The following is a 27,892-nucleotide window of genomic DNA, read 5'->3' on the forward strand; positions in this document are numbered from 1 at the left end:
GACTTCACATAAGTTTGCAATGGTTTCGGGGACAATGGAATTTATTTCCACCAAACTTAGATCAAGATGTGCTAAGCTAGTCATGTAACCAAGCTTCTTAAATCAGGCTTATTGAGTTTCAATAGTTTTTTCCCAGAAAATGGATCGGTATTGAAAGTCAAGTCGAGGGATGACAGTTTGGAAAGATGTAAAATTTCAAATAGGATTTTCCCAGAAAATGCAGAAGCAGAGAGGTTGAGATATATAAGCCTTGAGAAATGACCAATTGAGGTGGGGCTGTGAGAGAAGTTGAAGTCGTTATCAGCAAGGTTGAGAGTCCGCCGATGAGAAAGATTGAAGAGTTGGCTGGTGGAGTTGATTGAAGCAAAGAGATAGCTGCTACTGAGATACAGACCGATCATGGCCGGTGTCGTTGTCGCATTCAACACCATCCCATAAACAGCAATCTCCTCCATTAGTGTTCCATGAAGAAAGCTTTGGATAAGCAGAAGGATTACGAGATGCAGATTTGAGAGTGATGAAACTGCCTTGGAATGACAATAAGGCAGATCTCTCGTGGTCATGGCAAAGTGGATGTGTTTGAGAAAAAGAATAAGTAATAGGAAGATGAAACAAAGACTGTGAAAGAAGCAACAAGTTGATGTTGATGAACAAATTATTCAGATATGAATTCCAAGATAGTCCCATAATTAACAATTTATAGGAGCTTTATTAGAATTGATTTAGATAGAGATGAAAAATTTGTGTACGCTAGCCTTATATATACGTCCAAAAACCAGGAGACCTTGACTTCTTGACCTTCTTTTTTATATTATTTTCATTTACTATTGCTTTTCAGAAATGTTTTTCAGTTAATCGTCAAGTGTAAATCAATTGAAGGATTTGAAAGCATTCCTTACTTTTTTTTCTTTTTTTTTTCTTTTTTTCTTTTCTTTCTTGGAACGTTTCTTTGGACATATGTCCTTACGTTTGAATGCTTTGTAACCCAGCTGCTGGGTTTTTACAAAATTAATAATTAATTATTATTAGCATTCTTATTAATTTCTTCTCTTTTATAATCCAAGATTGGGATTGAGTTGTTAAATAATCATAACTAATCTTTATTAATACATATTGTTGTTAATTATCTTGGACTGCCATACTTGTGGGATTTCCTGCGCACAGCAGTAATTTTGCTTGCTTAATTTTTGTTACATGCACAGGGGTATGAGTAAATCTATGCTGCAGAATTATTTTATAAAACAAAAAAAAAAAAAAAAAACAAAAAAAGGGGAAAACAATAGCAATTTAGAATTTGGTCTTACGTTGAATATTTCTCTTCAATTGGAGGCGCTTTATTAATAAAAGGATAAAAATAAAATAAATAAATAAATGTATAAAATTCAACCTTCTATTAGAAGAAGCAGAAAAATAAACTTGGCAGCTGCAAATTCTTTGGCGGCCTCAACATGCACATCTGATAGATCACGTGTCCATGCTCAGCGTATTTTATTATCAAATATGAAAATAAATAAATAAAATACAAAAATCAGAAAATTTTCCATTAGGAATGCTGAACAATTGTTTATGGAATATAATTTTTTCTTCAATCCAACTAGAAGAAAAATAAACTACAATTAGATAATCCTCATCCAAGTCCTAATACACAAGATGAAATTAATATAAATAATAAATGCATTTAAGGAAAAAGGAAAAAAAAAAAAAAAAAAGGTTTAGTATGTGTGACAAAAGTTGGTTCCACAATTGACAATTCTACTTGTAGAACAATTGGGCCTCTAAGGGCCAGTTCTGAGCACAAAGAACTATAAACCTCCCAGTTTGCTAATACTGGGCCTAAATGTGGCCATTTGGGTGGATGTTGGTTAACAAAGCCCTTATTTATTTGTTATTATCATCGTTACAACTGTTATTATTATTTAGTGTTCGTTCTTATCTAGGATGGTTTTACATAGTTTTCTATACACCATCTTTAACTTATAAAACACTTTTCTTTTTATATGAAATTTCAAATTTTTTTTTTATTTGCAGAGATTTTAGAAATTATACATATTTGAATAGTTTGAAAATTTATCATAAAGTTAAAAATCAGTAATAGTTTTCTTAAGGTGTTGTATTTAAGGTGAAGTTATGGTACAGAACGAAATTTCAACCAAAATAGTTAGGTATTATCCCAGAGGACAAAATACCATTATACTCAAATTAATAAAAGAGTCCCAAAGCCTTCTTGTCCTCCAACTACCAGTCTTTCCTATGGCCAAGAAATCCACACGAAAATAACCACTACGATATCAAAAACACCGTAGCCACAGACCGATACAGAAAACCAAAATATAACAACAACAACAAAAAAAAAAAAAAAAAAATGGGTGTTTTCATCCACCAAATCTTCATAATTTCAGTGACAATTTTATGCCTATTTGCAAACCCTTCATCATCTTTACCATCAGAAACAGCATCAATCTCTACCAAACCTTCAGTATACGAAGTACTCAAAGGCTACGACTTCCCAGTTGGTCTCCTTCCGAAAGGTGTTCTGGATTACGATCTCGATCCGTCAACTGGAAAATTCTTTGCCTTTTTGAATGGTAGTTGTGGATTTTCGCTTGAAGGTTCATACCAGTTGAATTACAAATCCACCATTAAAGGGCATATATCAAAGGGAAAGCTATCGGGCTTGGAGGGTGTTAGCGTGAAGTTGTTGTTCGTTTGGGTTAATATTGTGGAGGTCCTTCGCAGCGTTGACCAGCTTGAATTCTCGGTGGGTATTGCGGGTGCGGGTTTTCCCATTGATAATTTTGAAGAGAGTCCTCAATGTGGTTGCGGATTGAATTGCAATGGTGGGCATGTAAGGGATGTTCAAACTGACCCAAATTATCTTTATTCTTCTTTTTGAGAATCTTGGAGTGGATATTTTGTGTTTGGAATTGTGAAATTTGCAAATATTTATTTTATTGGGTTCTGTTTATTTTCATAAATTATTGCTGATTTTTCCATTGGTTTGTTTAGATTCTCTTTATAATGGTTGATTGATTCCCAATTTCCAATTGCTTTTACTCAGTTTCTTTGCATAAGAGAGAATTAAATTAAACTAGTGATTATAGTTCAATGACCAACAGTAGTTTTCTGTTTTGTTATGGTGAGAAGATTTCAAATGACAAATTGGGTAGATTACTGAATTTTTATTAACATTGTTGTTTGATATATTTAAGTGATGTTGATGTGTTTGGTAAAGTTGTAGTGCCATTAGCCGGTTCAAACTGTTAAAATGACTTCAATCTTAAGGAAACTTAATTAAATAACATTTATCAATGGACTGTAGCAGATAAGATTCATTTACAATATTCAAAAATATTCATTCACGATATTCAAGCTCTTTCACTATTTTTGAAGTATATGAATCCTTTTTGTCTTTTCAAGTTAAAATTTACCCTTTATTTTTTAAAAATTATATTTATTCTCATGAAAAAATCTTGTCCAATTTCCAATTTCTTTTTTTTTTTTTTTGAGGTAATATTGTCCAATTTCCAATTTGTTTATTAAGGAACGATGTACTATTATTTATTAATTGAAAAACTAGTATAAATAATTATAAATATGTAAAAGTAAATTTTTAAAAAGATAAATAATATTTAATACTAACACTAATAATAAACATGTTTTGATGTTTTACTATTTGTAAAAGTGAATTTTTAAAAAGATAAATTGAATTTAATATAAACAATAATAATAGCACTTGTTTGATGTTTTCCTATTTTTTTCAAAAAATCAATCCAAAAACTATTTAGAGCAACATATCATTTTTAAATTTATCTTACAAATTTATTGATATCAGGATGAAACAATATGAAATTTTTATAGCCCTTGCTATTTGAAGTTGATTTTGAATACACATCATATTAGAGTCGAAAAAATAATTTGTGCTTGTCAGAGTCGCACTCACAAGATAATGAGATGATAACTTTCTTCCATTTGCTCTAATCTTTTGGGTGTTGTTTTGTTGCTTTACTTGATAAACAATTTGATGCTCCTAACACTTATACCATTATATGGTGAGAAAACGACTTGTTAAGATTCATGGTCCAATTAAAAAAAAGATTTTAAATTTTTTCCTTTTTTTTTTTTTTTGGGTCTTTTGAATATTATATTTTTAGTCTGGAAATGGATTTTACTTTTTCTTTCTCTTTTATTATCACTATAAAGAAAAAAGAATACCAAAAAAAGTTTCAAAATCAATTGTCAAAGTTACAGGTGTTCATAATCACCCAATTTATATTACAAATTCCCCATTTTTCAAAATTTGAAGTACAAAAGATGATGATGTGGCAGACGATGATAGGTGAGATTGAAAAAGTAAATGTGAAAATTGTGTATGGTGGAGGCAAATATGAAATGTGAGAGAGACAGGTTTAATATGAGAAGGAAAGGAAATATTCAAAAAACGCGTTTTTCCCAAACTCAACGAAAGGCCCCTGTCACCATCTCTTTTATTTTATCTTCTTTTTTTTTCATGATTGCCGTGACGTCCGCTCCACATATCTTCACGTGTACCTTTCTGCTAGAGTGCACCATTTCTTTTTTCTTTTCTTTTTTTTAATTAAGTGAAATTAAATGCAGAGAAATTTTTCAATTTTGCTTTTGAAACTTTTTTTTTTTTTTACAAACAAACAAAAAATTTGACATGATTTAGTCACATATAAATGAAAAAAATGCATATAAACAAAAAAAAAATATATGTTCCATTTATTTCAAATATTATGAGTTCTTTAGGTTTGCTTTTTACTTAAAAACAAAGTAAAATTAATTTAAAATTTGTAACTGTGGATTCTACCTAATTATTAAACAGGAAATGTTTTTGTTCATATAATAATTAAAAGTTTTGGGAATGATTAATAACAACTAATTTATTTAACATTCACTCTTCCCGAAAAATTATTATTTTCTCTAGGTAAAGGTTATGAGTAATTTATGGATAAATGTTCATATATGGATGAAAGTCTAATTATAATTAATAGGATTATTATACTACTAGGACCATAAAATATTATGTTTGAAAGTTTATCTACCAAATAATGTGATATGAAATTGGTGATTCACAATAGAACTAGACACTAAATATATAAAAAAGAAAATGAACTTAATAATATTTTGTCACGCCGTTTAGTAAACAAAAATTAATTTTTTTATTTTTTATTTTTTATTTTTATTCATGTGTGTATTTTACTTGGACCCATCTTTATTCAAGAATGAAGACCAAACAATTTGCACATTTAAGACCAGCACCAGGAAAAACAGTGCCCACGTGTAACATGTTACTATTGTGCGCCGGCCTCTGTTTGGGTTGTCAGACTTTGAAGGTTTCAACAATGAGATAGACATGGCAGTGGGACAAACAAACAAGATAAAATAGAAAAGATAGAGAGAGAAAAGAAGAGCGAAAAATAAAAAAATAAAAAGAAATAAAAAAGAAAACCCGTTTCCCAAATTTGTTTCTCTCAATTTTCAACCAACTTTGATAAATCTTCATTTTATCTCTCTCTATCTCTTTCATTTCGCTTTTTCTTCTTGTTATTTTTTATTTTTATTTTTTAGGGTGTTTTATTATCTATAACAAATAACGCATCAAACAAAATTATTCAGTCTTTCTTTGTGGATTACTTTTGTCTATCTGAGAAGTTTTGGCTGTTTGATTTTCATTTCTACAGATTTAAAGCCACCCTTTCTTTTTTTTCCCCTTTTTTTTCTCTCTTTCTTTTTATCCTCTTCAGCTACAAAATTCATAAATAACTATCTTTATTTTATTAGATTCATAATTCAATCTGGGTTCCTTGGCTACCTTGGGTTTGTGAGATTTTTTTTTTTTTTTTTTTTTGAGGTTGTCCCCCAAAAAAAAAAAAAAAAAAAAAAAAAAGAAAAAGAAAAAAGATGATGATGATGACAATGGAGGGAATGATGGATAAGAATGTATTGGAAGATATAATAAGGAGGTTGTTGGAAGGGAGAGGAGGGAGACAGGTACAGCTTTCGGAAGGAGAGATCCGTCAACTCTGTGTCAACGCTCGCCAAGTATTCCTTTCTCAGCCAACTCTGGTGCAGGTTCATGCTCCTGTTCGCATCTGCGGTCAGCCTTCTCAATCCTTCTCTATTTCCATCATGATTATATTGAATCAAATCAATTGCTCGATTTATGTTTTTGGGTGGTGTTTGCTTGGAGATGGGTTGTGTAAAAAGTTTGATCTTGGATGAGAATATTGTTGGAATTGGTACTTGGAGTTTAGTGGGACATAAGAATGCTGAATCCTTCATGTTATGCATTTTTCGTTGTTTAGTTATTTATTTATTTTTTTTATTTTCAAAAGAGTTTCATGCTATGATTTTGATAAATGGATTTTGGGAGGAATTCATATTTGAGTTTTTTTTTTTTTTTTTTTTTTTTTTTTGGGAAAAAGTAGTATTAGGTCATATGCTTGATTGATCAGATTAATTGGGTATGTCTCACGTGCCATATTGTTGAATGTTTAGAGATACTAATTAAGGATTTTTGGATATATTGATGGTCAAATGAAAATTTTTCCTTGTTATTTGTTGGGAAATTGTGTTTGGTGATAATAAAGATTTCCGGGGGCAAAGGAATTGGTTTTTCCTCAACACGAATAGCACATTGCATTCATTCATTGTCTATGGATTGTTGAGCTATTTGAATTCAATTTAGAGTGCAAGTGCTTATGAATTGTGGACTAGTTTATTTAGCTCCTTTTCTAGCTTGGTACTCTAGGAACGAGCGAATATTTCCAGTTTCCTATCTGGTTATGAGGACCTTAGAGGAAAACTTGTATGCTTGTTTTTCTACTTTTACTTGGATATCTTGTGGGGTATTGTTGGGTCTAGAACTGATTTTACAAAATTTGTCTCGTTCCCTTGCTTTTGTGTCCTTTGATGTCAAATTTCCTTATTGTCCCCTCGGAGCAATGTATATATCCTTTTATCTAACCACACAGCATAATTGTATATTCTTGTGTCAGTTTCTCTGTTGCTGGTTTTTCTAATAATGCAGACCTTTCACAGGTGATATACATGGACAATACCTAGATCTATTGCGGCTATTTGAGTATGGTGGCTACCCTCCTTCTGCAAACTACCTGTTTCTAGGGGACTACGTTGATCGAGGCAAGCAAAGTTTAGAAACCATATGTTTGCTTCTGGCCTACAAAATAAAATATCCTGACAAAGTTTTCCTCTTGAGGGGAAATCATGAAGATGCAAAGATAAATCGGATTTATGGATTCTATGATGAGTGTAAAAGGAGGTTTAACGTTAGACTTTGGAAAATTTTTACTGACTGCTTCAATTGCTTGCCTGTGGCTGCACTCATTGATGATAAGATTCTTTGCATGCATGGGGGTCTTTCTCCAGAGTTGCAAAATTTGGATCAAATAAGGGAAATTACAAGGCCTACTGATATTCCAGATAGTGGTCTTCTCTGCGATCTTCTTTGGTCTGATCCTGATGGTGGTATTGAGGGCTGGGCAGATAGTGATAGAGGTGTTTCATGTGTTTTTGGAGCTGACAAAGTTGCTGAGTTTTTGGACAAGAATGATCTTGATCTCATTTGCCGGGGGCATCAGGTAATCTCATTTCTCTTAGAGCAAGATAAATTCCAATTCCAAATAGCTAAACTATATTCATGTGCAGCCAATAAAGGCATTATCTTAAATACCCTTGCTAATGATATTTACCATATTAGAAAATACAAAGCTTTAATCATATTTACCTTGCATATTTGCCATAAGAACCCTGATTATCACTCTGGTCAAAATTGTTCCACATTAAAGCACTTTTTTATGTTACCTTACGCTGCAGGTGGTGGAGGATGGTTATGAATTTTTCGCTAAAAGAAGATTAGTCACAATATTTTCAGCTCCAAACTATGGCGGGGAATTTGACAATGCAGGTGCTTTGTTAAGTGTTGATGAAGCTCTAGTATGCTCTTTTGAGATATTGAAACCAGCGGAAAATAGAGCATCACCTAGTGGTTCTAATACATCCCGAGTAACTCTCAAGAAGGTATTGAATAGCTTTTCATTTCTAAAATTTTTTTTATTTACATTTTTCAACTTTTAAGAAGTAAACAATTAATCTTTTTATCTAATAATTCTGATTACTTTTTTACTTATTTGTTGGACAGCCCCCTAAACTTGGAAAGCACTTATAAAATGGAAAAATAGGAAAAGATCTAATTACCAAGGCGCTTTGTTTCGGTTCGATTAGGAGATGGAACGAGCTCTACAAATGCTACAGTTCGAATTCCATTAGCAAATGGGCTTGATAAGAAGGAATTTCAGTCACGGTTTAAACCTCCATGATATTGAAGCTTGCAGAATGACCTAATTGCACAGACGTCTTTTTATGAAATCTGTAAATCAGAGTGTCCGTATGTTATTTTCCCTTTGCAGGGAAGTTTTTTTTATTATTATTATTTTTTTGGGTTTTTTTGTTTTTTTGTTTTTTTTTTTTTGTTTTTTTTGTTTTTTTTGTTTTTTTTTTTTTTTGTTTTTTGGGTTTTTGTTTTGGGTTTTGGCACCCTTTCTTTAGTATTTACTTCATGCATTTACCCAAGTTAGAGTGCGATTTGTGAGTATATAAATTAACAAAATTCCTGCATTGGTTTTTCTGAGCATGTGTATTTAGTTTTACCCTCTTATTTTTCAGGTAATCAACGTCCATGATTAATGTTAGACGCTAAAATTTATATGTTAAATTTCTCATTACGTTGAAATATTTCACAAAGTTAAGCAAGAACTTTTATTATCTCCATTTTTATGTTTCATGGTAAGTTTTTCGGAACCCACGTTATACGTATCAGGCTTCTTGTACGTCATAACATATTGAATCCCTTTTCCCAAAAAACTAGGATAGGGCAGGCTAGTTATCATCCTTAAGACAAAAATTCAGGATTCTTTTGCAACAAATCAAATTGTAGTTGGACAATATGCCAAGGATGCATAGCATAGGATACGACAAGTAAACGAAGCTCAGTACTGACGTAGCTCAAAGTTCATCAAATATGTGATTTTTGCAAGTTGAATTTGTAGCACTGTCACCCAAGGAGTAACATTGTTCTGTACAGTCTTTCCAAACAGAAGGAAGAATTCACAAAAAGTGTCTTCCAGATCAACGAATTCATACATGCTAAAAACAAGCTCTTTTTAAGTGACAGAGAGAGGAAAAACTGAATTGTATCTTTCGGGAACTGGATCTCGGATTCCAACATCTTGGATACACTAATCTAACTCAAAAGTCATCTACTTCTTACAAAAATGTAAATGAAAAAAAGCCTTAAAATGTTATAACAATACAACTAGTTATGATTCACCTGCAATTTGACACAATAAGTTATGGTTCATATACAAGGAGACAATCATCTTCTACTTCCTTTTATTATTTCCATGACCATCAGTATATTTCTGGCTCATCTTGGCTTCCAGTTTCCTAGTAGTGCGTTTAATTGCAGCTAGCTTCTGGCGCTGGCTATGGCTTTTCCTCTTGCTGCATGGTCAATAAATTCTTAAGTCTGTATGACATACTAATAAAAATATGGAGAAATTATTTGAATGGGCATAATAGCTTATGGAGAAATTATTTGAATGGGCATAATAGCTTCTAACTTCTACTCATTCCAGTGCCACTTAATAGTTTATAATATAATATATTAAAGACAGAAAAAGAAATCTATCTTAATCTTACTAATGTGCATTGTTTATTGGAAATAGAAGAGAACCCAGAAGTCACAACAATGAACCCCAAAAAATGAAGCAATTGAAACTTGAGCAGTTTTAACATGTCTCAAATTTATAGAATGACACAGAAACTCTTGGTATATTGAAAGTGGCAGAAAAGGAAAGTATCTCACCTTACAAACAATAATCCTGCTGTAAGAACCATCCCTCCAACTGCCCATGAAACTCTTTCACTAAATGACATTTCATTCACCCATTGCTGGAAATCTTCCAACACAGCGAAGCTCTTACCCTTCTGAGGCACCTCAGACCGTGGAGCCTTCCATGAATCAGCAATCAAATCTAGACTCGCTTTACCACCATAGCAAGATGTTTCTTCTGTGTCAACATACAGGTCATCTTTAATGGCAAAACCCGTAGTGTGACAGAGCTCTGTGCCATTATGGATCCACTCTGAAGCCCTACCACAAACAAAATCATTTACACCACATGGTGCTAGAACCTGAAATATGTAACTCTAATTAGAAATAGGTCTCCATTGTGCAAAAAACAAAAAATAGTTTAACTGCTTTTTTTAACATTCCATTTTTTAGTGGTCCAAAAAAATCATAAAACAGACGAGCTAGACATTGAAATAGGGGAAGATAGTAGATATTTAACTATTTCTTCAATGCAGGGTCTAGACATTGAAATAAGGGAAGATAGTATATGCTATTTCTTCAATGCAGGGTCCATTTACTGGATAGAGGAAGCACCCATTAAAATAAATCATCCTTTGCACCTTGACTAAAATATTTCGTTTAAAAGACAACTGCAAACCATAAATTAAGAGACAGAGGACGAACTGTTTACACATCCAGTGAAACAACCCCACCCCCACCTCCCCTTCCTAAAAAAGAGTATCTCTAGCATATACCCTAATTAGTTTATTTTCACATTCTTCTTTCTTGCAGTCTGAAAACTTGAGACTCTAGACGCACCTGTGATATTGCATCCACTGAGAAGTAAGCATTAGAGCAAGCCTCGAAAACTCTGTTACAGAAAGAGGCACATATAAGAGGCGGTCCACGCTGCACACCAACACGTGGATCGCAAATGGAACATTCCAAGAATTCCCATAATTGCAAGCAGTCTCGGCTGGCCTCCCCTGTTGAAGCCAGCTTCCTGATGGCTAGGAGTGCTGGATGCGTCTGGGCTACATCACAACAAGTTTTCCGACGGAATACCCTGCAGAGGGTCAAATCTTTCGGCCCCTTGCCTACCCTTTTTGGAGGCTTTCCTTCAGATGTGAATGGTGGAAAGCGACCACCTTGAGAAATGCAGAGACCATCAGATGCACCTACACTCATATGGATTTATAGAATTTAAAAACTGTCCACATAATTTTCATACATAAATTGATTTAAAAGTGACAAAATATACTTCAGTTTCAACAAATCTCCAACTCAACATCAACTGAAATCCATTTACCAAAACCATTAAGTGGGAAATTCCATTTCTCTGTGTGGTTAGAAAAAGGAACCGATAAGTCAAAAGTTAAGAGAATGGCAACTTATACCATTTCATCTTGTTTAATGTTTTTGGTTTGAAGAGAATGATAACTTAGGACTCACAAGGAGAACCGTGATAAAGTAAACTCAGATCCCAAACATTGCACTTTCACAGACAGCTTCAAGTTTGATTTGACTAAAACTATAATTTCATTTGGAGGATTTAAACTTGAAAATTTAGAGTAAAGCACCAACATAGTTAACAGAGCAGAAGAATTGCCAGCTCTTTTGCCGCTTGTCAAGGAGAAGTAAAAATAAAAGAAACTAAATAGGCAATCCATCACACAGATCCATAGTACGTTACTAAAATGCAGGCCTACTTAAAGTAATAAAATAAAATCATACCAAAAGCAACAAGTCTACAAATTTATAACATGACAAAGGTGCAAAGTAGTTCAACTAGAAAAAAGCAATTAAAACGTCCATTTCATCCAATACAGAAATTCTCGAACAAATTTACATGGAACAAAAAGCCTTAAAACTTACTCGCCCAAAATCAATTTAACGCATAATTTTAACCCAAAAAAAAAGTCTAAAACAACACAAAAGCATACTAAAAAATATTTATTTTCTTCATTTGCCCAAGTTTCTCAGCCATCAAGAAAGGTAAAGTCAATCGACATACCAGCAAATACATAAAGAAAACTTATTTTCACCAAAAAGTGAAGAAAATACATATAAAAAAGAAAATTGCTTACACACCATTGAATATACTAATAACCACGCCAAAATTTCATTTTGTAGATCAACAAAATTCCAGTTATATACAATAAAAAACAGAAATAAATTACGCAAGGCCTGCAACCATCCAAAACCATATAAAACCCAATTGAATACACAACGAAACAAGTAAACAGAACGAATAAAAGAAAAATTCCCGCACGCAAAACTACAACAGCCAGAAACCCAATTAAACAAAGAGAGAGAGAGAGAGAGACAGAGAGAGAGAGAGAGAGAGAGAGAGAGAGATTTACTTACCAGATGAAAATGGAAGGGAAAGGTGGAGAAGAAACAGACATATCAGAGACCCACGTCTCATTTTGATTGAATCACTCGGTTGCTTGGACTGAGCTAAGAAGTGTCACGAAGGAGACCGAACTTCATTGGAACATTATGTGCTGCTTCAGAGAAAAAAGGGCAAATAGATTGGTTTCGGCCATGGATGCTGGACGCTTTATAACCCCATTTGCTATTCTTCTCGAGGTCAATCGCGGATTGGACCTATTATTATTCCATTACTCAGTTTCAGCCCTTCGGCTTTTGGAATCAAAGTCTTGGACCCTAAAATTGTTATTTCCAATGCCCATAACAAAGTTAAACCCCCGGATTAAAGCCTAATTAACCTCCATCTTATTTGGATTCCTTCTAAAATTTCCTTACCAATTGTACCTACAACACAATCCATTTCCTGCAAAGATACATTTTATGATATGACAATAGTTTTTATTTACTTAAATGATGATTTTATCATTTTATAAGAAAATAATATATATAAAATTCATCTTATTTTAATAAAATAATATGCATTTTATGAGCACTGAATTATATTAAAGATTAACATTTAAAATTTAAAATATGATTAAATATATATTTAATGGCATATTAAAAACTTATTAAAAAAAAATTAATTTTGTTAAAAATTAATAATTAATAAATATAATTTTAAATTTTGATCATTGATACAATCTAAAAATTATAAAAAAAAATTAAAAAAAAACTCATATCAAAAATCAAAAGACATTATATTAATAACCTTATTTCATTCTTAATTATATATATATATATATACACTAAATTTTTGAGTGACATGTAAAATCACTGTTAATAAATAAATTTATGATTTTAGAAATACAATAAAGAAATCTGAAAAAATTCACAAATACTTGTAATTTTCCTAATTTCGATCACCACTTTGAATAGAATTGACTAAAATAGTTGAAGAATTGCTTACTCTAATTCCAAAACGTGCCATGGTAATTTACACTAAATTTTGTTAATTTTAAGCTAACATGATTCGGCAATTATACGCAAGACCCACCACATTTGTTTGCTGGATTGGGCCCATGATTAAGACAACCCACACATACACATTTGAAAAATCAAAATGGCAATTTAGTAATAACGTGTTTGATTACGACCTCTCCCCCTGCATGGGCCATGCTGGTATATGTCTAACATGGAGATGAATGAGTTGACTGATCCAAACAGGAAAAAAAGCGAATACAACAACTTATCATTATCATCCAACATTATAGGGTACTATTTCTTTAGCTTTTTCTTTTATTGTTGTTTTGTATCTTTAACAGAGTATACTAATTAAGATCAGAACTTGTTTCAATGTTCTAATCAGTCATCAGATCAGACACTGTTCTAAAAGATCAGTATAAAACCCAGGAGACCCATACCCCCCCACAACTCCAAGTCGACATTTCTGTCTTCTGGCAAAACTATATAAACCATAAATATCAAACACTTTAATGATAGCATGGTCCACAAATGGTGTCATAGGATGGGAATAGATTTTCATTCTTATTCTTAACAAACAGATCTGAGAACTTACACAGAGAGAAGAAACAGACTGCCGCCGACGAAATAAAGAAACTATATACATGGATGATAAAAGCAGAGTACAAAGATGTTTCCCAAACACGTCACCTCCGTTACAGGGATCAACCCTAATATCTTACAAACCCCATCTCCCACAAAATGCCATGCATATCATTTGCTAACATAGCATCTATATACACAGCTTTCATTAACAACAAACAACAACAACCACACAGCCTCAAAAATACACCCCCCTCACACATAAAGGCATAACTAAAGCAACTGAATTGAAAGCAATCTGACATATATATATATATATATATTTTTTCAAATATATATATATATATATACATATTGTTCGCCGTCGTAATTGGATATGGAAAGACTCTCTTTTTCTCTAGAGTTCATATCTCATATGTCGTAAGGAGAAGTAGGGCTCCTGGGTCCAACTTCGGTTGCCTTCTCGTATGCATCGGAGGTGGACCTTCTTCGAAACCGGAACGATTCTCTGCCCCCTAAACAAATATTCAATCAGTACAAATATATATATATATATATATATATATATATTTTCTTTATTAGTGCTCGATATAGTAGACCAACTCTCCACCTATGCACTCATTTATTCAATTAGTGCCAACACTTCACTATCATAACGTTTAAAATATATGCGATTCTAATCAAATCACATCACATCACATTACATAATAAAATCAACAAATTCTTATGCCACCTTTTTCTATGCAAATGCTTAAATTTCCAAAATTAAATTTAGCATTTTCAAAGTCTTAACTTTGAATGTTAATTGCTTTAATGCATACAATATTGTATTGTGTCAATTATTCTTCCTAAGAATGGTGTTTCCAGGGGTTTATTAGTCTTTTTAACAACCCATCACTGGCGAATCTATCTAATCTTAATATGGTAACATCCTTCATTCAAAAGCCAAACTTGACCGGCTAGTGGGAATTTAATTCTACTATTAAAAAAAAATTGATCTTAGTCACAGTGTGAGTGTGACCCATTTCTGAAACAGAGAGGTCCACTTTCCCACCAAGATGACCCATGCATAGGACGTCAATAAGGACATAGTTGTCGTTTTCTGATGATCAAATAAACACAATATAATAACTGAGCCCACCTAACCTCGCATTATCAACGCGCTTATCAACATCTAACCAGGAAACACACACCGTATTTGAAATGACTATAATACCCTCAGCGGATACTTCTAGATAATTACACCCCTAGACTCCACCTTCTGTGGAGAAGTCTTTCCACTGGAGTCTACCCAACCCAAGGAACTAGGGGCAAGTCTGACATTTCATGTGCTTACCGGAAAATGGAGATACCGGAGTAGTAGAACCGGCTGGCGAAACCGGAGGCGAAGCATTCTGATATCCCGGAGGTCTCACTATCATGATACTACGCGTAACTCTCGTCGTCGCTTCCTCCGGCGAATCCTCACAGTACGATCTCACGCTCCCGCCATCGGTTCCTGATCATGAAATCAAAAAACGAAAACGAAACCAAAGAAAATCGTTTCAAAAAAACCGTTTCTTAAAACAAAGTCCACCGACTTAATCAAAGACGTTTAGCGTATTTGTTCGCTTTCCGATCTAACTTTTCCCAGCCAGGTTTATAATTCTTTCTGAAAAAAGCAATATAAATTATAATTATCTACATAATTAAGCAAGTTAAACCCGCTAATTCGAGCCGTGAATCGTTCAGATATGATTTTAATTTTTGTTTGCAAAAATTCATATATATATATATATATGTACAAATTAGGTCGTAGATTTTGCTAATATGCGCATGCAACCGGCTTAACAAAGGGAACATGGCGTACCCTTGCCGGAGCCGGAACGGAAACTGAACGTGGAGTGCTTCCGCAGCTTGCCGAGGCCGTTCTCCGGCCGAGGTCCGGCGACGGTATCATCCCAGAGCTGGTCAAGTAGGCCCATGGCGATAATTTTAAAGCCAAGGAGGCGCAAGTAAGCAAAACCTAAAAATCCGGGCTTGTCTGTGTGAGAGCTCGCTCTTTTCTGGCTTCTCAGCAATACCGGAATAGAGGAAGAGCTAAATGAGTGGGAGAGATATTTAACGACGAGTGAGGCGTTAAACCTCGAACAAGTCTACGGGATCTAGAGCAATCGCAACCGTTGATATAACATAGTGGTGGGAAGTGATGACGTGGCAAATGGATCGACGAGCACGTTAAATGGGATAAGATCGTCGTGACAGGTGGGCCCCAAGGACTCGGGTAGATTTATGGGTAAGGCGGGACACGTGGTTTTAAGAGGATGTGAGATGGGCTGTCACGTGAGAGGTCGTTGATTGTACTAGAATGCCCTTCACTTTATCCGTATTATAAATAAATGAGTCTTGGATTTGCAGTAAACTACCAAAATTGTCCAATCTTAATTGTTATCCATTTATCGTTTTTTTCCCCACCTCGACTTCGCCACTCGCCGGCACTGTATCCAAATGTCGCGCGTGAGCAATCAAATGCGTACGTTTCCAATCCTTACGGTCCCCAATAATAAATGGATTTTTATAAGTGGTTTGATAGATTGGGACATTTTTTGAAAAGCCTTTTTAACCTTTTTTTTTTTTTTTTTTAATTTCTCAAATGGTTCAATCATATATTTGGATTATAGGTTCAACTTTTTTATTTACGACAAACGTTTTTGGCCCTATTTTGATGCATGCAAATGTTAAATATTTTTCTCTATTATTTTTTCCAAAATTTTAATATTTTCTTTTGTAAGTTTAGGCTACATAAATTTACTTTCTATATTTATAAATGGAGTTATTCTATGAAGTAGAGTTTTTATTAAAAAAAAAAAATGGAGAGTTCTCAACAAGTAACATTGATAAATCGTATGGTAAATTCTATTTACATTTTTTTGAATTTTGTTAAAATTATATTTATAATTTTTAATTATAAAAATTAACCAAAAAAATTAAGTTCTGCGTAGAATTTTTCATACGTATAAATATAATTGTAATTAAGATAAAATTAAAAAAGTTTAAATGAAAATTTTTCTAAATTATATTTCACTAATGAATAGGAATATCTAGTGAATCACAAACAAAGATAAATTGTGAATAATTATGCCTTCTATTCAAATACCATATTAAAACATTATTGATTTAAAAAATGATACAAATTAAATATAAATCAATAAACTTTTTATAACGACAGTCTAATAACAAAATTTATTGGTTCTATAGATAATTATCCAAGTTCAAATCTATTATTTTCATCATGGAAAAAAAAAAAACAAAAATGAATCATTAAATTAATAAGCCTCAATGTAAACAAATTAAATATTATCGTATAATTTAGTAAATAAAATTAGCAAGCAAGTTAGTACAAGGCCGAGCTGGAGGATTAGCCTTTATGTGGAAGGATGAATGTAAGTTTGAGCTGAGTTGGAGTTCTGAACGAGTGATTTGTGGAACAGTCAAAGACCTAGAGGAAAAACAGAGATGGTGCTTTCTTGGAGTACACGGAACTCCCTACAGAAAAGAAAAAGCGGAATTTTGGGAACTTCTTGAAGAAACAATTCTCAACTGCGAGCTGCCTTGGCTCATCTTAGGAGACCTGAACGAAATCCTGGATGACACAGAAAAGGTTGGAGGCAAAGGTTTTCAAAGAAATCACTCCTATTTGAATACTTTTGTACAGAATGTGGGAGCAATCGATCTCGGATTTTCAGGAAAAAAATTCACGTGGGAAAACAAACAGGAAGGACGATCTTACATAAAAGAGAGACTTGACAGGGGCTTGGCCAGTCAAGATTGGCTTTCCCTCTTTAGTGAAGCCAAAATCAGTCATCTGGCTTTAGAACAGTCGGATCACTCTCCTCTCCTTTTATATTCTCACGAGAATGAGCAGAGGAGAGACCGCCCCTTCAGATTTTTGAAAGCATGGACAGAGGACATTTCTAGTGGTGAGATAATTAAAAAGGCTTGGAACGAAGACACAAGAAATGGAATGGAGGCTCACAAGCTGCTCAGAAGGCTCCACAACGCAGAAATAGCTCTGAAACAATGGAATAAATCACACTTTGGCTTTGTGCAAGAAAATATAAAGAGGCTGGAAAAAGAACTGAAAGAGATTCAGTATGGAAAAGAGGAAGAAAGAGCAAAGCAATCTGTCGTGGAGAATGAATTAAGAATACAACGAACCAGGCTGGAAAGCATCTGGAAACAGAAATCGAGGGAAACATGGCTTTTTGAAGGAGATCGTAATACCAAATTTTTCCATACGTCCACCCTTGTTAAAAGAAGAAGGAACAAAATAGACTGCATAAGGAAAGGAGAGATATGGATCCATAACAGGGAACAAATTAGCAATTATTTCAAGGAAGGATTTACTGAACTCTTCACTTCTTCAAACCCAGTCTTTGAGGCAGAGCTGGATGATATGGGAGTCAGCTATATTACGGAGGAGGAAAACAGTAGACTCATGGCAATCCCCTTGGAGGAAGAAATCAGGAAGACAGTTTGGGAGCTACACCCTCTAAAGGCCCCTGGACCTGATGGCTTTTCGGGTATTTTTTACAAATCCTACTGGAGTATTGTAAAGACTCAACTCATAAATATGGTGCAGGAAAGTTTTAGAACAAAGACTATCACAAGGGGAGTGAACAAGACAATGCTGGTCCTCATTCCCAAGACAAAGAATGCTTCTAATCTCAACCAGTTCCGGCCTATCAGCCTCTGCAACTTCTGTTATAAGATAGTAGCTAAAATCCTTACAGCTAGATTGAGGCCCTTGATGTCCAAAATCATTTCCCCTTACCAAGGAGCCTTCCTTGAAGGCAGATGGATAGCGGAGAATACGGTAGTCGGTCAAGAGGTTGCCCACAAAGTTCGGAAACACAAAGGGAAGAATGGATTGATGCTTGTTAAGATTGACATGAAGAAGGCCTATGATAGGCTGGAGTGGCAGTTCATCACCAAGGTTCTAAAGTTATGGGGTTTTTCTGAGGACTTCAGGAGAATGATTTTCAGCTGCATCAGCTCGGTGGAATTCGATCTCCTAATCAACGGAAGTAAAATGGATACGGTCAACCCGGAAAGAGGAATCCGCCAAGGAGACCCCCTATCCCCGTTTTTGTTCATCCTATGCTCAGAGATATTCACGAGGTTAATGGAGAAAAATTCAAACATCCAAGGGATCAAGATTTGCAAGGAAGCACATGCAATTTCTCACCTCCTCTATGCAGACGATATTCTGGTGGCTTGCCGAGCAAATGACCAAAATGTTAAGGGAATCCAAGAAGTTTTAAGACTTTACAGCAGGTGGTCAGGACAAGAGCCAAATTCAGAAAAATCTCAGATTCTCTTCTCAAGAAACATTCCAGCAAGGACCAAGGCTTTGATCAAAGAAAAACTAGGTTTCAAGGACCTAAAAGCTGGCTCTATGTACCTCGGAAACTCTCTCTTGCTAGGAAAAAATAGAAGTAAGGAATTTTCGAAGCTCAAGGAAAAACTGCAAAACACGTTGGAAGGTTGGAAGAGTAAAGTTCTCTCAAAAGCTGGAAAGGCTACATTGATCAAGTCTGTGGCACAAGCAGGCCCTGTCTACACAATGTCAACTTTCAAAATCCCAAATTCTCTATGCAATGAGATGGACACAGCTATCAGAAGATTTTGGTGGGGGGCAAAGGAGGGGAGCAAACACTACCTAGCTCTTAAAAGCTGGAACCTTCTATGCCAACCTAAAGCTTTTGGAGGCCTGGGGTTCAGGAAGTTCAAAGATTTCAACTTAGCTCTCTTGGCTAAACTTGGTTGGAAACTAGCAAAGGGTGAGGACAGCCTTTGGACATAAATCATCCGAGCTAAGTATCTAAGAAACAAATCTTTCTTCGGTTGCAAATTCAAAGCAGGAAATTCTTACGTTTGGAAGAGCCTTTTATGTTCGAAAGAGATAGTTCGAAAGGGATCCTGTTTCAAAATAGGAAACGGATGGGGCACCAACCCTTGGAAGGACCCGTGGGTCCCAGATATCAGAGACAAAACTCCCAAGCTCATTCAGGGAGCGGATGAAAGTCAAGTGCAGAGAGTTGCGGAGTTGCTGAACCCACACACTCTCTCATGGGACGAAATGAAGCTACAAGCGATGTGTGACCAAGATTCCTATGTGGCCATAAAAAATGTAAAGTGCCGTGGACCAAACGTTGAGGACAAACTGTTCTGGACTGGTACAAACAATGGAGTTTTTTCCGTGAAAAGCTGTTATCGAATTCTATCAAGCAACGGGGAAACTGGCGATAAACTTTGGAAGGAGATTTGGGCCTCCAAACTCCACGAGAGGCTCAAGCTGTTTCTTTGGAGGATGGCAGCCGAGGTTCTGCCTTTCAAGGGCCTTTTATTTGAAAGAACAGGCAAAGGGGACTCGAGATGCTCCTTATGCGATTTCTTTTTTGAATCCCCGACCCACCTATTTACCAAGTGTCCAGCAGCTAGAGCAGTAGCCTTCGGAAGCAAATGGGGCCTCAGGATAGACTCTGTAGTAGCCAATAATGCTCAAGAAATAGTTTTGTGGTGTTTAAATCCGTCCTCCCAATTACATTCAAAGTTTGGAGGCAAAGAGTTTACTACTCTGCTCTTGGCCACCTTTCTATTTGTAGTCTGGGAGATGAGAAATGACAGAATTTTTGAAAACACTGGCACCTTGATCACGGTTACGAAAAGATGGGAATCTCTAGTTGAAGAGTACAGTCAAGTGGTGCTAAATAGACACATCCCTACTCCTTCTCCCAAAGAGGTCAGCTGGATCCCCCCCCAAAAAGGCAAAATCTGCATAAACACAGATGCTGCATGTAGTCCAGGTAAAACTGGTTTAGCTTTTATAGCAAGGGATGACAAAGGTAAAGTCCTTCTGCTAGCTGCTAAACCAGCTACTCCAATGGAAAGTGAACTCGCCGAAATAAAGGCCATCGAGTGGGCAATGGCTACAGCTGAGGAATCCAACTGGAAAGACATAGAATGGCTGAGTGACGCCCGTTCAGTGGTCAACCAGCTGCTGGACAGGGATGAGCCGTGTGCGTGGAGCTCTTGGGAGATCATCACGTCCATTAAGAAGACAATGAAAAAACACAACTGGAGAATTTCATGGACTCCAAGACAAGCAAACAAGTGTGCTGATCTAGCAGCTAAAGAAGCAATGAAAAATAAGTTAACCATTTTTTGTTCGAGCTCTAATATGTTTAATTGTCCAGATACTATCCAAGAGCAAATCCTTTTGGAGGAGATCTCTTCTTGTACCTTGGGGTAACTGGGTTTCTTGTTCCGGTGCCCCCCTCTTTTGTGCTTAATGCAGTACTTTTTACCAAAATGTGGGTAAATTACATCAAAAAAAGTTAGTACAAGGCCAACCTGAGCATGTGCAAGATGTGTAACCGCGTAAGATCCCTAAAGTAATAAAACACCATAAATATACAATGAGTTATATATATATACACATATTTTAAGAGTTTTTTAGAAGGAGTTTATTTTTGTCAAAATTAAAAAGCAAAAACTTTCGGATAGAAAGGATCCCACAAAAAATTATAAATATTACCTAAATATATATATATTTTTTTAAATTGAGCATATTAATGACTATAATCATTTTTCGCGCATCACAATTAAATATGGCCACATGACTAAAACAAACTAAAATAGTGCATAATAAATAGAACCATTTGTAAAAATTAATTAATAAAAATATATTTTATAATCTTATGTTTTATTTGATGAACAGTAATTGGCTTAAAAAAGAAAATAGATATTTGATTTAAATGTAACTAATCTAACGTACAAGATCAAAATCAACCTTCATTTGCATAAAAATACAATATTTTATTTTGATGTAATTAGCCTATTCCAAAATTAATAACTTTTTTGGAAAATTTTCTCTATTAAAAGAAATCAAAAAAAAAAAAAAAAAAACCTTCATCTTCTTTATAGTTATATGATTTACAATCATATGGGCTTTTGTTGCTTTTCGTATTCCAACATAATTATAGAGTTTTTGCAAATATGCTTTTCTAACTTTATTTTAACATAAACCAGGTTTTATTTTTTTGTTCTTTTGTATTTACTTTTATATATGTTTTGTTTTGTTTTATTGCTGTTTCATGTTTTTTTTTTCGTTTATTTTGGACATAAAAAGTTAACATGTATACTAAAAAACAATTACCAGGATATGGAAAACCAAAAAAAAGAGAAAAATTGACGAATATTTTAATTTAATCTCCAAAAGATATTCTTGATAAATTGATTGTTAAAAAATCATAAAATTTAGATTAAGTTTATTATTATTTGTTCTATATTTATGTTTCTAATAAATGAAGTGTTTTTTTTTTTTTAAAAAAAAAAAAAAAGAATAGAAAGGGGCACCCTTTTAAATTTTGTATAAAGCACTTAAAATTTTAGGATCAACCCTACATTAGTGTCTCTATTTTCGAAGGAAAAAAAAAAAAAAAAAAGAGTTTCTCTGGTATTATTATTCTTTAAATCAAATCGACAGTGCCCCAACGAAATCACCTTCCATTGGTGCATCCACCATTTTTTTATTTTAAATTCAACAACCTAAGTTCAAATCTACGACCCGGAATATAAATAAATAAATAAAACATTACCCCAGTCGGAAAAAGTAATTACCTTCCATAACATGTGTAAGTGTTATTTTATTATTTATTCATTACGTGCAAAATCAGAATTTGCGTATAAGAAAACAAAACCAAGAAAAGAAGTAAATTGTTAACTATGTACAGAAGCCAATAAAATTGTTACGTCAAAAAAAAAAATAAAATTATAAGTAGTTAAGTTGTTAAAAGGATGGTTTTCCAAAAGCTCAAACATCCTTTTCTTATATTTACAAATTTTGTTATTGATCTTTATAGGTGAGGAGGTAGTATAAGATAGTAAACATTAAGTATTGCGTTCGGTAATAAACCATAAAATAATAAAAATACAGATGATGAATAAGCATTAAACTGAAGGATTATTTATACTTGTGCACTCTTTAACTTTTGTACTAATTTTCAATTTACCCTTTGAATTTTACACTTATCACCTATATTTCATAAATATACTCCTATGGCCCTAAACTTTGTAGAAATTCATACAAACGCCTCTAGTATTTGTAAAAGTTTTTAATAATTTGAGAGGTATATGTGAACAATATAAAATTCAAAAGGCAAATTGCAGTTGGGCGTAAAATTTTAAAGAATATAGGGACGAAAAACCTTAACTAAAAACAAGTGTTATTTGTTTAATAATTTATTGATTCAATTATTTGTTTTATTTTTTATATATTATATTATGGTCAAATTGTTAATAGTTTAAAGAGAGAAAAAAAGTTAGTAAGAAAGACAATAAAGCATCCTCAAAAGGAGCCATTGGATGCCCTAAGAAAACCCACCAAATATAGAAAACATTATAGCTTGCGCATGATCATGTGGATCTTCAAGATATTTTTCAGACTTTAGATGGGATTATATTACACGTTATGCAACGTATACATAACTTATCCAATTATTTATCAAAAGAATAAGTAGAAAAAAAAAAAAGAAAACTATCCGATGCACTTCAAAAAAAATAAAAATAAAAATAAAAATGCTATCAAAAGCCGCCTCTTCAAGTGACACCCACTCTCCTGCACTCTCCAGCTTCAGCAAAACGACCGCGTATATTAGATATCTCTTGGATCGTCAACAACACGCGCACTAGGTTGCCGTGCCCAACCATAATTTGGTGCGAAATTATTGAATTGGGACTTTTAAACCTTTTTTTGTCTTCTTGCTAGTGGCATAAGAAGCCTCCATCTTTGATCTGCAATATTTAAACCTTCATTAATCCAACCAGAAAATACAAAAGAAAAAAACTAAAAACAACTCCAATTAAATAATAAATAAAAGAATCTCTAATATTTCGCATTGCTAATAAATAATAGATAAAAGAACTCCAATTAAATTATGAATCTTATACATTCTAGTTTTATTATAATGTTATAGTTTTTATTTCAAAGTAATTTTGCAGGTCAATAGATAGAAAAAAAGTGATGAATATTCTTTTTCCTTTCCTTTTTTTTTTTTGTTTTTTCAAATAACAATTATAAGTCATAGTTTTTTAATTTTTAATTATGTATCGAAATGACAATTAATTATTTGTTTTTAAAAAATTAGAAAGTTAATAAAATCCAGATCCTAGAATCTTCGGACAGAAATGTTTCTTTTTCAAAGGTAATTTGGTTGAACTTGAATATTATTTTCCATGTATTTTGATAACAACATGCCTGGTTAGGCACCTGGTTCAGAAAACAATTAACAAAATACGAAAACGACAACAATCCAGAACACAGCTAGTATAATTAAATTGATGCTTACGACACATAGCACAACAATGGCCTACCATGACCACCAAACGACTGGTAGCACCCATTTTCATCTATCGCTTCCTCCACCATAACTCACCCACCTAACTCTTTGCTCTGGAACATATGATCCTCATATTTTCATTTGGGAATTTATAATTTGTATAAGCAATAAACTCCACATCAAGTATTAAAATTTCTCAATGTTATGGAGCCACATTTTCCAATGGTCAACTTTGCTAGTGAAACATTGTGATTGTGTTGTTTCAGTTTCAATGAAATCTATACGCATTTGGTTTTAAAATGAAAGACTAGATGGTTTTATAGATCAGATTTAACTACATATGGACCAAGCAAAATGTTCATTGCACCAACAGCCACAATTTTTAACAAACTGCTTGCAAACAAAATCACAAAAGAACAGCATCAGAAAGACAATAAATCCCACCATGCATTTCTTCTCATTGATCTCCCCCAAGTGTGGTTATCTTATCCGATGCTGAGATAAAACTATTAGGAACTAGAATTTTCTGAGGAAATTCAAGAATTGTTTTTCAACTATTTTTTCCTTGCTACCAACTTAAAGTAGCTTCACACCTGCTCCTCTTACAGAATCAACAACAGCTTTGATCTTGCCATGATATTTCTGTTCTCTCTTCAAGTGGACAGAAACAGCAGGGATGTTTTGGAGCAGCAGTCGCTCTCCCAATATCTTGCCAATCTTTGCAGCCGCAGCAACATCCCGTAAAGAGTCCATACTTTCTCTCAAGGCTTTTTCCTGAGAACTTGCAGAAGATGCTACAGTGGCAGTTGACCTGTGGATCACCTGGGCGCTTACATACTTGTTTGTAAAATGCATCCTCAAGACATAAGGCTTAAGATACTTTGCGATATTAGGTGCCCTAGCTGGTGGAGGAATAACCATCTGCATTTTTTTTTTTAAAACCATAAAAATAATCACAGAAACTAAGAAGTTAAATTTTACATTTCAATAATCACTCAACAACAATATATGCGAAAAGGAATTGTAATGGTTGCACTTGCTTCAATGCATCAGTATATCTTACACATATATTTGAACAACATAATGATCCAAAAGCAAATCTTAAAGAACATAAATCAAGACTAGAAGAAGATTATCGATTTCTATAATTTATCAGTATAGATATAGAGGATTATCATCTCTAGGAAGTTGGGGAATTGACTTACAAATTGAAGAGGAGAAGAAACTAAGTTAAACATCAAAAATAAGGGGAAGAAAATGTCCTAACCATAGGAAACCATTAATAGCTAACAATGTACGACATGAATTTTCACTGGTAATTTCAAAATGTGAAATGGTAACAGAGTTCTTTTGTCAAACGAAACCCTGGTAGTTGGGAACAATAAAACAAGTCAAAAGAGGAATGCAACAGAGCTAATATCCTTTCACATTGCTAAAATCTTTTTTTTTTGGCTGCAACATAGCTATCGATGAACCTAAACGTCTGAATCTACTTTCTATGGTGGAAAACATCAAGAATGTGTTGAACACTCTCAAGTCATAATTACTTATTTCAAATTAGTACAGGTGATTAATATCATTTAGAATACCTTAATATTTTATTAGTTTCTATATGTTGGTTCAATAATCTTTCTTGCCACTCTTGACCATCCAATCAATAAGTCAGAACTAAATTATTAAACAGAATGTACCAACTCAAACATTAGGTGCAAAACCAAAACAGGACAATAAACAACATTATTTCGTTCGTTCAGAACCCCTATCAAACAATACATGTGCAACTAGATAGGATTAACATAAACTAAAAATTTCTAAATACAATTAACTCCACAGTTTTAGTTCTTCCCACCCAAAAGCATGGTATATAGAGAGAGAGGGAAAAAGACAAACGAAAAAATCCTTAAAAAAAAAAATAAAAAAAAATTCATGTTTCTGAGCTATGTTTAATACCCGAGAAAACAAAGGATGGGATTTGAAGTTTAATTTCTGCTGATTCCTAAAAAAATTAACATCAACCCAATTAAATATATCACAAATGACATAAGTCAGGTGGCCTCTGGAAATCGAATTGGATTAAATAGGGAGTTTTCGGTTTACATTTTACTTTCCATTCGGTTCCCGGGAACCAAACAGATATATGCAGCTTTCCTATTCAGAAACATAAAGCAAGAGATATACAAAATCAGAGATAAAGAAAAAGACATAAAGAAGAAGCAGAAGACTAAGAGAAGCATACTTTGTCGAGCTCTTGTGTACAAGCTCAAGTGTTGGATTCAGAACTCACCGATACTGCTCGCCTCAGGCACAAGCTGCAGAGAGAAGAGCCTCACAGTACAGACTTCTAGAGAAACAAGAGGGGGAGATTTTAGGCCCAGCCCATGTCCTGGACCTAGCCCACATGAAGTGTGACCCAATCAACATCCATGAAAATCTGTCCACACCCATATTGGTTAAAAAAAAAATGGAATAACTTATATCATTCAAAAATAGTTAATAACCATATTATGTGATGCTAAATTGATGGTCAGTATATATATATATATATATATATATATTGGCAGTGCATTGATGAACAATATTACTAGGACTAAATTCAAAACTTGATGATTAAATTTTTCTTTTTGGAATCAAGTTGAATTAGTCCTACTAAAATTGATCAGCAATTTAGAATCACAAATGTCATTATTGATTAGAAACACACATTTCTAACCTCTAAAATAAGTGTTGTTATAACTAGAAAAAAAAAAGAAAAGAAAAAAAAAAGCATGGAATCTCCAAATTTTTAGGATTTTAAATCCTTCCCAAATGACATTGCTATGATTTGTAGGTTTTTGCCAATTATCAGGGTGAAATTGATTTGGTATTTAAAAAAAAAAAAAAAAAAAAAAGAGAAGAGAATATCTAGTACCATCTTGTAACCATCAAATCATCAACTCTTATATATATAAATCTATTATTCTAGTTTGCAAGAAGAAAAAGTAGAACAAGTCCATATTTTAAAAGAAATTGGTGAATTTACTAGTTAAAGCAGCAACAGGGGAGAAGCAAGGTGCATGGGCAAATTTCACAAAAGTGGAAAGACTCTGAAAACACCACCACTCAAATATATGATGTGAGTGTGGCCATTTTCATCTGCAGGACATGTATCACAGAGAAGTTGGTCAGAAAAGAAAATATATATATATATATATATATATATGTAAAATATAAAATAAAAAGAAAAAGAAAATCCCAGCTTGAGGAGTGGGGTGAGAGGGAAGAGAAAAGAAGAGGGTATCTCTATTCTCTACTACAGATTAGGGAATCATATCCACCTTGGGACTCTCCCATTTATTTATTTGTTTTTAATAGAAAACATAAAAAAAATGCTCTCTCATCTCCTTCATATCATACCCCAAAAACAAAAAAAACACACATTTCCATTTAATTCAAACACTTTGCCTCCAACACGCAACCCCAACGTGCAATTTCTTTCACTCTTTCTGCTGCTTTCTGCTGCCATTGCAGATGCAGTGTGTTTCCCCTGCCCCATTATCATCAGCATCCATATTAACCCTCTCGCCCCCATCTTCCTTTCTTTCATTGACCTTCATCTGTTGGTCAAAGTGTTCATTACCACCATTTTTAATTTGTTTTGCAGAAACCAGAAAAAAACAAAAAAAAAAAAAACAAAAAAAAA

The 27,892-nt window shown here is 33.8% G+C and overlaps 5 protein-coding genes across 7 annotated transcripts; 2 read left to right on the forward strand and 3 right to left on the reverse strand.

Moving 5' to 3' along the window:
* Positions 1-2,122: 2,122 nt before the first annotated feature.
* Positions 2,123-3,005, forward strand: LOC107411893 (uncharacterized). Its single transcript, XM_016019563.4, has one exon. It carries the CDS (start codon positions 2,363-2,365, stop codon positions 2,891-2,893), a length of 531 nt encoding a protein of 176 aa, XP_015875049.3. The 5' UTR covers positions 2,123-2,362; the 3' UTR covers positions 2,894-3,005.
* A 2,296-nt stretch (positions 3,006-5,301) lies between these two features.
* Positions 5,302-8,668, forward strand: LOC107411911 (serine/threonine-protein phosphatase PP1). The gene is made up of 4 exons (XM_016019585.4): positions 5,302-6,118; positions 7,063-7,622; positions 7,858-8,061; positions 8,183-8,668. The coding sequence occupies exons 1-4, from the start codon at positions 5,923-5,925 to the stop codon at positions 8,207-8,209; spliced, it is 987 nt and encodes a 328-aa protein (XP_015875071.2). The 5' UTR covers positions 5,302-5,922; the 3' UTR covers positions 8,210-8,668.
* Positions 8,669-9,051: 383 nt separating this feature from the next.
* Positions 9,052-12,733, reverse strand: LOC107411912 (folate-binding protein 1). Its single transcript, XM_016019586.4, has 4 exons — positions 12,263-12,733; positions 10,715-11,073; positions 9,908-10,236; positions 9,052-9,543 (listed from the first exon to the last, which is right to left on the reverse strand). The coding sequence occupies exons 1-4, from the start codon at positions 12,321-12,323 to the stop codon at positions 9,423-9,425; spliced, it is 870 nt and encodes a 289-aa protein (XP_015875072.3). The 5' UTR covers positions 12,324-12,733; the 3' UTR covers positions 9,052-9,422.
* A 1,056-nt stretch (positions 12,734-13,789) lies between these two features.
* LOC107411913 (dormancy-associated protein homolog 3) lies at positions 13,790-15,942 on the reverse strand. 2 transcript variants are annotated; one of them, XM_016019588.4, is made up of 3 exons: positions 15,681-15,942; positions 15,168-15,329; positions 13,790-14,339 (listed from the first exon to the last, which is right to left on the reverse strand). In XM_016019588.4, exons 1-3 carry the CDS (start codon positions 15,793-15,795, stop codon positions 14,236-14,238), a joined length of 381 nt encoding a protein of 126 aa, XP_015875074.3. In that variant the 5' UTR covers positions 15,796-15,942; the 3' UTR covers positions 13,790-14,235. The 2 variants fall into 2 exon arrangements, with proteins under 2 accessions (XP_015875074.3, XP_015875073.3); XM_016019587.4 differs by having other exon boundaries at positions 13,790-14,346; positions 15,681-15,931.
* Positions 15,943-24,500: 8,558 nt separating this feature from the next.
* LOC107411875 (uncharacterized) lies at positions 24,501-26,646 on the reverse strand. Of its 2 annotated transcripts, none has more exons than XM_016019544.4 (2): positions 26,498-26,646; positions 24,501-25,134 (listed from the first exon to the last, which is right to left on the reverse strand). In XM_016019544.4, the coding sequence occupies exon 2, from the start codon at positions 25,132-25,134 to the stop codon at positions 24,790-24,792; it is 345 nt and encodes a 114-aa protein (XP_015875030.3). In that variant the 5' UTR covers positions 26,498-26,646; the 3' UTR covers positions 24,501-24,789. The 2 variants fall into 2 exon arrangements, with proteins under 2 accessions (XP_015875030.3, XP_048324070.2); XM_048468113.2 differs by having other exon boundaries at positions 26,450-26,607.
* Positions 26,647-27,892: the final 1,246 nt, after the last annotated feature.

This window comes from Ziziphus jujuba, chromosome 10 (genome assembly GCF_031755915.1).
Source record: "Ziziphus jujuba cultivar Dongzao chromosome 10, ASM3175591v1".
Lineage (NCBI taxonomy): Eukaryota > Viridiplantae > Streptophyta > Magnoliopsida > Rosales > Rhamnaceae > Ziziphus > Ziziphus jujuba.

What these genes read in the sequence shown, in the direction of transcription:
- LOC107411893 (XM_016019563.4), top strand. Translation starts at nt 2,363, where the DNA reads ATGGGTGTTTTCATCCACCAAATCTTCATAATTTCAGTGACAATTTTA.
- LOC107411911 (XM_016019585.4), top strand. Translation starts at nt 5,923, where the DNA reads ATGATGATGATGACAATGGAGGGAATGATGGATAAGAATGTATTGGAA. An exon ending in TGCTCCTGTTCGCATCTGCG is followed by an intron (nt 6,119 to 7,062) that starts GTCAGCCTTCTC and finishes GACCTTTCACAG; the next exon opens with GTGATATACATGGACAATAC. An exon ending in TCATTTGCCGGGGGCATCAG is followed by an intron (nt 7,623 to 7,857) that starts GTAATCTCATTT and finishes CTTACGCTGCAG; the next exon opens with GTGGTGGAGGATGGTTATGA.
- LOC107411912 (XM_016019586.4), bottom strand. Translation starts at nt 12,323, where the DNA reads ATGAGACGTGGGTCTCTGATATGTCTGTTTCTTCTCCACCTTTCCCTT. An exon ending in TTCCCTTCCATTTTCATCTG is followed by an intron (nt 11,074 to 12,262) that starts GTAAGTAAATCT and finishes ATATGAGTGTAG; the next exon opens with GTGCATCTGATGGTCTCTGC. An exon ending in CAGTGGATGCAATATCACAG is followed by an intron (nt 10,237 to 10,714) that starts GTGCGTCTAGAG and finishes TACATATTTCAG; the next exon opens with GTTCTAGCACCATGTGGTGT.
- LOC107411913 (XM_016019588.4), bottom strand. Translation starts at nt 15,795, where the DNA reads ATGGGCCTACTTGACCAGCTCTGGGATGATACCGTCGCCGGACCTCGG. An exon ending in CCGTTCCGGCTCCGGCAAGG is followed by an intron (nt 15,330 to 15,680) that starts GTACGCCATGTT and finishes TTTCATGATCAG; the next exon opens with GAACCGATGGCGGGAGCGTG. An exon ending in TCCGGTATCTCCATTTTCCG is followed by an intron (nt 14,340 to 15,167) that starts GTAAGCACATGA and finishes TTTAGGGGGCAG; the next exon opens with AGAATCGTTCCGGTTTCGAA.
- LOC107411875 (XM_016019544.4), bottom strand. Translation starts at nt 25,134, where the DNA reads ATGGTTATTCCTCCACCAGCTAGGGCACCTAATATCGCAAAGTATCTT.